This window comes from Lynx rufus, unplaced genomic scaffold, assembly GCF_022079265.1.
Source record: "Lynx rufus isolate CCGP_SWC_20201006 ecotype Redwood Valley unplaced genomic scaffold, mLynRuf1.p SCAF_4, whole genome shotgun sequence".
In the NCBI taxonomy this organism is placed as follows: Eukaryota; Metazoa; Chordata; class Mammalia; order Carnivora; family Felidae; genus Lynx; species Lynx rufus.
Window position 1 is genome coordinate 111,370,735 of NW_025814856.1, and position 7,952 is coordinate 111,378,686.

The 7,952-nt window shown below is 36.1% G+C and overlaps 1 protein-coding gene across 1 annotated transcript; it reads right to left on the minus strand.

Moving 5' to 3' along the window:
* Nucleotides 1-700: 700 nt before the first annotated feature.
* Nucleotides 701-1,657, minus strand: PRPS1L1 (phosphoribosyl pyrophosphate synthetase 1 like 1). Its single transcript, XM_047097148.1, has one exon. It carries the CDS (start codon nucleotides 1,655-1,657, stop codon nucleotides 701-703), a length of 957 nt encoding a protein of 318 aa, XP_046953104.1.
* Nucleotides 1,658-7,952: the final 6,295 nt, after the last annotated feature.

The window sequence follows — 7,952 nt, forward strand, 5'->3', positions numbered from 1 at the left end:
GGGAAGGGGAGCAGCCCAGAGGAGGGGGAGTAAAAGGGAGCAGAGGGTCAGATGAAAGGGTAGTGGTGAGGGTGATGGATCTGGTTGGCTGCAGTTGCTAGTTATCCTGAAGCAACTTTAGCAATTATGCCTAAAATTCCATAGTCACTTTCAAACACCTCCATATGATACCCTCAAAATCTGAAATCAGTAGATGAACTGTAGCTGCAAGGTTCACAAAATAATCAATGAAGCCAGAATGAGACAACCCAGAGAGAAAATCCCAGCACTTATTCTCAATCTGTCCTTCCTCAATCTAAAATAAACTCTAATAGGGGTGCCTCGGTGGCTCAGTCACTTAAGTGTGGGACTTCACTTAGGTCAGGATCTCAGGATTGGTGAGTTCGAGCCCCACATCTGGCTCTGTGCTGACAGCTCAGAGCCTGGAGTCTGCTTAGGATTCTGTGTCTTCATCTCTCTCTGCAACTCCCCCACTTGTGCTCTCTGTCTCTCTCAACCTCTCAAAAATAAAACATTAAAAATTTAAAAATAAAATAAAATAAACTCTAATATACGTGAGGTGAGATTCAGAAAGTAGCAGCAGAGCCAGCTGGGTCTTCTACTGAACTTTTCATCAAATACCAAGAAAGAACAAGGGGCAAGGCATATTTTTATTTTTATTTTATCTTATTTTAAAATAGAATAACCTGAAGTTATTCTATTACAAAGGGACATGGCTGAATAGGTAGGAAACAGATTCTCCGTTGTGAGTTCTCTTGATGGCTTCCGCAAGGATCATGGAGATGTCGATCACCTGTATCTTGGAGCAATGTTTCATCTTATCCTCCTGAGGTATGGTATTGGTGACGACCACCGCTTCAAAGCACGCACTGTTGATGCAAGCAAGGGCCGGGCCAGAAAAGATTCCGTGAGTCAAGATCGCGTAAACTCTGGCGGCTCCAGCGGAGAGAAGTTTGTCAGCTGCATGACAGATTGTACCACAAGTATCAGCCATGTCATCCACAAGGATGGCCACACGATCCTTCACATCCCCCACTAGCACCATACGGTCCACTTCATTAGCCTTCTTCCGTTCTTTGTGAATCAAGGCAAAGGCTACATGCAACCTGTGTGCAATGGAGGTCGCTCTCTTAGCTCCACCAGCGTCTGGTGAGACAACAGTGCAGTTCCTCCACTCAGAGATATTCTCCCTTATCCATTTCAGGACAGCTGGCTCCGCATAGAGATTGTCTACGGGGATATCAAAAAACCCCTGAATTTGAGAAGCATGTAAGTCCATGGTGATGATATGATCTGCACCTGCTACAGACAGCATATTTGCAACAAGTTTGGCGGATATTGGGGCCCGGCTCTTATCCTTCTTATCCTGCCGGGCATAAGGGAAGCATGGGATGACCGCAGTAACCCGGCTGGCTGAAGCAATCTTGCAGGCATCAATCATGATCAAAAGCTCCATTAGACTGTCATTGATTTCGCCACAACCACTCTGCACTATGTAGACATCCTCTCCTCGCACACTCTCGCCAATTTCCACGCAGGTCTCCTGGTTGCTGAATTTCTTGGTCACCACCTTGCCTAGCTCCAGGCCCAGGTGGTCGGCAATTTTCTGGGATAGGTCCTGATGGGAGCTGCCCCCGAAGATTTTGATATTTGCCATTTTGCCCAATCACTCGAGGTACTTACTCTTCGTCCGGCGATCACTGCTGCTGTCAAGATTGCAACCGAAGTCAGACCACAGACTAACAAACGACTCTCCGTTGTTACCGGGCAGTTACCCGCCCGGTTCAGACGGTGGGCGCGAGCTGGTCTATGTTGATCTTGAGTCTTTGGGAAAAAAAATTCCTGCTTGGCATCCACTTTGCACTTTTAAACTAAAAAAATCAAGTCTTTCTTCAGTTCATGGAAGTTTTACTTCTGTTAGTGCCTGTAGTAGTTTCCTAGGGGTGTGAAATTTAATGCCTAAAAATATAAAGTTTCTGTAAGGTAAAGGATGTATACGTTTAAAAGGAAAGTTACAGACTGGAGAAAATGTCTAACAATGTGCTTCCAATGGAGTGAGGAAAAAGACCAAAAACATTTGGAAATGGTATGAATAGGCAATTTACAGGGGAAAAAAGATAATAAACATATGAAAAAATGCTAGTAATCAGGAAAATGCTAATTTTCACACATTAGGTGGGCCAAAATTATAAGATAGATAAACTCCTCTATTGTAATAGAATGTATAAGTGTGAAATTTTGCAAGGAAAGTTTTGTTTCATAAAACCTTTGACTCAATGTATCTCCTTCTAGGAATCTACTCAATAGAAATATTCATAGACAACCCCAAAATATATTGATAATTTTATTTGTCACTGTGTTAATTCATTCAGTTACTATTTCATGAGGTATTGTGTGTCAGGTATTGTACCATTTATAGAATATAAGATGGTGAATGACAAATAGCATATCTCTCTAGAGTTACTCATAAAAACAAAATCTGGAAACTAACAAATGTCCATCAACAGGTAAAGTATCATATAATGTATTATACAAACATAAGCAGACATTAAAGAAACTGACTTATGTGCAGTCATATGGAAATATTCCCAAGATATTTCTAAATGTATAAAACCCAGTCAAAAAGGTACACAATATATGAAATTTGTGTATTTAGAATGAAGAAATAGTTAAAGCATCAAGTCATTATGGAGGTCCTTTTTATGATGATTATCTCTAGAGAGGGGTGTAGGTTGGTGGCAGTTTGGGACGAAGAAGGACTGTCACATTTTATTGCCATTGATTAATGTAGTATTTGAACTTTTATTACTTTTATAATTAAAAAAAGACTAATAAAATATATGTGATGATTAAGTGTTAGCAAATTTTAAGTACACAGCTTCCAAAATGCATTAGGAGTTGGAGTAATGGGGAAAGAAATGGAAGGGACCACAGATACCAGAAATTTCAAGAACAAATTGTATCATAAAAATAATGGAAGCATCAGATATAGATCATACATTTTTATCCTGCTAATTGTGTGTCTGACTTTTGGTTCTGCAATATTTTGATCTAGCCTAAATATAAATAACCATTTTTTCATAGTTTGAAATTGATAAATAATCTGTTGAATATATTTTCTCACCCTACTTGTGAGCTCTCCCACTGAGTGGGGTTCATGAATCGGGTAAGGACTGGAGTAGGCAACAGAAATGGGTAAGATTTGACAATGTCTATGAAACACATCACTTTGCAGAAAAAAAAAGTGTAGTTATATGAAATGTGCTATTAATATAAAACCATATAAACAGCTATGTCAAAAAGGCTAAATCAAAATGTCCTGCTGCTGATCCAATCACCTCTCTTCTCAACATCGTCAAGATTTCTCCTCAATTCAGACTCTTCATGGTTGATAGTGCCTGCCAGCTCATTTCTGCCTACAACCCTCCATTCATGTTCCTTCCTATCATAAAATCAGCAGACCCATCTATACTATATAATTCTCATCCTCAGCCTGACTACATACAGTGATTTCTAAAGAAAATTCTGTGGCTTAATTTAGCTGCACTAAAAAGTACTTGCAGCTTCAATTAAAATGATTTTTCTCTCAGTGTTCTCAATGTGTCACACATTTTTCACTTTTTAAAGAAAAACAAAACAGATTTTTAAATAGACTTATTATTACCTAAATAGGACTGAATGCTAATGTAAACATTAAAAACACATAGTTGGTTGCATTGCCTTGAGGTGTTAAGTAGAAGAAATTTTTGTCTTGCTGCTATTTTTTGCTCCAAGCTCTGGCTGTTGCAACACCTTATAGTTCCAGGGATTTGTCTAAAACCGTAAAATGTTAAAGGTGGAAATAGCCTTCCAGACCACCCAGTCCAACATCCCGATTCACAGACAGGGAACTGAGGCCCAGAGAAATGAAGCAACTGGTTTGGGATCTAAAAGCTAATTAGAGGCAGAGTGTGGACTAGAATGTGGGATTCCTGAATTTCCAAATAGCGTTTTTCTTAGTCTATCATTTTTCTTTGAGGTTTATGAGAATGAAGGAAAAATGTAAAAGTCGGGCAGAAACTTTTACATAAAAATGTTACTTTTTTTATTATCAAACAACTACAGTAAGGAACAACTTTCCATATCTAAGACCAAATAATCCTTTTAAAACTTATTTCCTGAAACAAATGAACGATTGGTAGTGTCATGGAAATATCTCTGTTACGCTGACATTTCTGTTACATGAATCTATTGCAAGGGGATTTAGTTCCTCTTTACTTTGGTCTTTGTGGGTTGAGAAAGACATCTATCTTATCATTGGCTGTTCCGAACAAAAGTTACAGGTAGGAATGATGCCTATTGAAGAACATATTCTCTGTATTTAAGACATCATATCTTAATAAATTACTCTAGATAAATAAATTGTGGTATAGAGAAAATGTCTATCTTTCTCCTTCCCAAGGTAAGCATATTTAAATGTCATCTCTACAGATCTTTGAGAACTGCTATATTTTGAAGGTCTTTTGAGTATACCCAGAATATATATATATATATATATATATATATATATATATATATAAAACACCTTGGTGATAGTTTCTTGCTTTACTGATTATTTTTTACCCTTTGCAATTCCAACATAAATAATTCAAAGAGAGAGCCTTGATGCAGCTTGATCAGCTAAGGAGAAAAGAAACTCAGTCAATTCTTTTAGAAAGTGGAGAAAAACAGTTGTTGTATTTTAAGTAAAATAAATGCTTTCACTAAACATACTTGCAGTTGACAAAATGCTAGATGTTTAGGTGGCAATTATAGTTCTTTGATAAACTGTCAAATCTTGTCACAACACATGTTACAAACAAGGACAGATTTAGATGTCCTTTATGACAGCTTTGTGTAGGTTGAGAATGTTTGGCAGTTAATTTCAAACAAGGAACATATTTTTCTTTCCAGCAGTTATCTGCTTGTTTATTAGGAAGAGTTTCTTTATGCCTTTAATCTTACTCATTTGACTCACAGTTCCAGATCATTATTGTAACATTACCTTACCTCATTTATTTTGTTCATAATAACCATCCACAATACTTTGAGAAAATTTCCCACAGAGCTTTACATTGGTAGAAATACTTTAAAGTTTGTTTTGTAATTTTTTACAATTAAAGTTGACTACTGTGTGTGTTTATTGAGCTTTTAGTTGGAAATCCATCATTTTATACAATAGATGTGAAGATAATGATTAGGTAAACAAAGCTGAGTAAAACAAATAAAAGAAAAGGAGAAAGATTTGTGATTCAGAAATGCCCCTTTAATTTTGAGAGTTATTGTAGACTTACGAGGGTATTTTTGAAACATGTTTACAAATTAAAAAAAATTCCGGAGAGCTTGAAAATCCTAGTATGAAACAATAATCTTGGAATAAAAATGATGTCACATATGCTGAATAATATGTACTTGCAATGGCAGATGAAGCAGTATATATGGAGATCTTCTATAACTAGCAAATTGCAAATAAGAAATATCTCCCCAATATTTATATGAAATATTTTAAAGTGTTTTAAAACAGTTTTTGATGATGGATCTTTCCCTTTTGTGTATAATATTAGTTTCATGAAATTAGTAAAAAGATTTCATGTTAATTATATTTTGACAAAACACAAGCTCCATTTATGCTATTCAATTCTTTTTTAAAGATATTTTAGGGGCGCCTGGGTGACTCAGTCGGTTAAGCTCAGGTCATGATCTCATGGTTCGTAGGTTTGAGCCCCTCGCCGGACTCTGTGCTGACAGCTCGGAGCCTGAAGCCTGCTTCAGATTCTGTGTCTCCCTCTCTCTCTATTCCTCCCCTGCTTGTGCTTTCTCTCTCTCAAAAAATAAATTAAGATTAAAATTTTTTTAAAAACATATTTTATCTTTTTCAATTGTGATCATTTGTTTAGTCCTCATAATAAACACTAAGACCCATTGTCCATTCAGGTAAGTAAAAACTGAGTGTACTGTGCTTTGGAATGATGTAGTGATTCTCAGACGTGAAGGACATCAAGATTTCCAGGCAAGACTGTTAGAATATACATTCCTGAACCCTGTGCCTACAGGTATTGATTAGTGGGTCCAGGGTGGAGTCCTAGGCTTTGTGTCTCTTTTTTTTATTATTTAAAATTCTTTTAATGTTTATTTATTTTTGAGACAATGCAAGAGACAGAGTGCAAGCAGCGGAGGAGCAGACAGAGGAGACACAGAAACTGAAGCTCCAGGCTCTGAGCTGTCAGCACAGAGCTGACTTGGGGCTCAAACTCACAAACCGTGAGATCATGACCTGAGCCAAAGTCAGATGCTTAACTGACTGAGCCACTCAGGTGCTCAGGTGTCCCCCCAGGCTTTGTGTCTAATAAGATACCAGATAACGCTTAATGCTGCTTTCTGCTGACCACACTTTTGAGAGCCACTGGTTTCTATCATCAACATTTATTTTGCTATTTGGGAAAATGAAAGGTATAGTTTTCTTTTCTTTGACTCATTTCACTAGCTGTTGTGATGTGGCATTTTGATTTTGCTTCTAGATCTTTTTCTCTTCATATTCTTCTTTTCTATGTATGAATATTACTTTCACATATCACATAATTCTTTAAGAACTATAAACACACACACTTCAACTTAAAATACCTGTATAATGTTCCAGAAATATTTTGACAAGTACATGTAGGATATGAACTCTTGTTATTTTGGAGATTTAAAAAATCCATTAGGCATTTGAGCATCTGAAAATCAGTTTCTACCTACCAGCCCAGTAAGAATTGAATGAAAACTAAGAGGCTCTCCAATTTATTGTCTGATTTCCCCTCGTTGAATTTCTTACAGTATTCACCACGGAGATAGTTCTTTTTGTCATACCCTGAAGACCGTTTGGCTGTCCATGAGGATACTAAGCATTGTACAGGGTAAATACTTGCTAGTTTGATTTGATATTCCCCCTTGGGAGGAAGTCATTGTATATCAGTTTATAAAACAACAATGACGACAACAAAGTAAGCAAAAACAAAAGAATTTCTCTATCAATTAAGTGTTAGAAAGAGTACAATCTTAAGGCCTCCATATTGTTCTTTCTCAAAGGCTATTATTCCTTCATACTTCCTTTCAAATTTTAGAGTCAGCTTTCAAGTTCCACTAAAATTTTTGTTAGATTTTGATTGGAATTACATTATACCTATGAATCAATTTAGGGAGAAAATTGACATTACAATACTGAGTTTTCCAATCCATGAACATGCTATTTCTTTCCACTTAATTACTTTTTAAAATGAAAATAAGTTTTCAAAATTTTTCTGTAGAAGTCTTTCCTTACAAATATTTTTCTGTATGGCTTTTGATATTTCCAGATATTTAATTTTTATATGATATGAATGCTATCTACTGAAAGTTGTATTTTCTGTTACATAGATATATACTTGATATTCTAAATATTATTTCTATTTTTAAAACTTTTTGGGATTTGTAATAGTTTCTCTATAAGCCATCATATCATCTGTAAATAAATGTCAGTTACGGTTCTCCTTTCTGTTCCGTGTACTTCCCCCCCCGCCTTTTGTTGCTGGTTAAAATCCTCTAAATTCAGGTTGACTAGAAGTGGTGACAGGTCTTTCTTGCCTTGTCGCTAATCTCAAAAGGAAAGACTTTTAGTATTTTACCATTATGGATGATGTTTGTCAGTTGCATTTTATCAGAAAATACTCTGCTAGATTAAGAAAATCCTTTCTGTTATTAGTTTGCTGAAAGTTTCTTTTTTTCTCTTTAATCAAGAAAGGGACTTGAACAAAGTCAAGTGCTTTTCCCACAGCTTTTGAGATTATAATATGATTTTTGAGTTTAACTTCTTAATATCGTAAATTACAGTGATTTCTTTTCTAATGTTAAACCGACCTTACATTCATGAGATAAACCCAATTTAATCATTATATATTTCCTTTTTTATATATTGC

Bases quoted from the DNA above. Each gene is read 5' to 3' on its own strand.
- PRPS1L1 (XM_047097148.1), bottom strand. From the start codon at position 1,657: ATGGCAAATATCAAAATCTTCGGGGGCAGCTCCCATCAGGACCTATCC.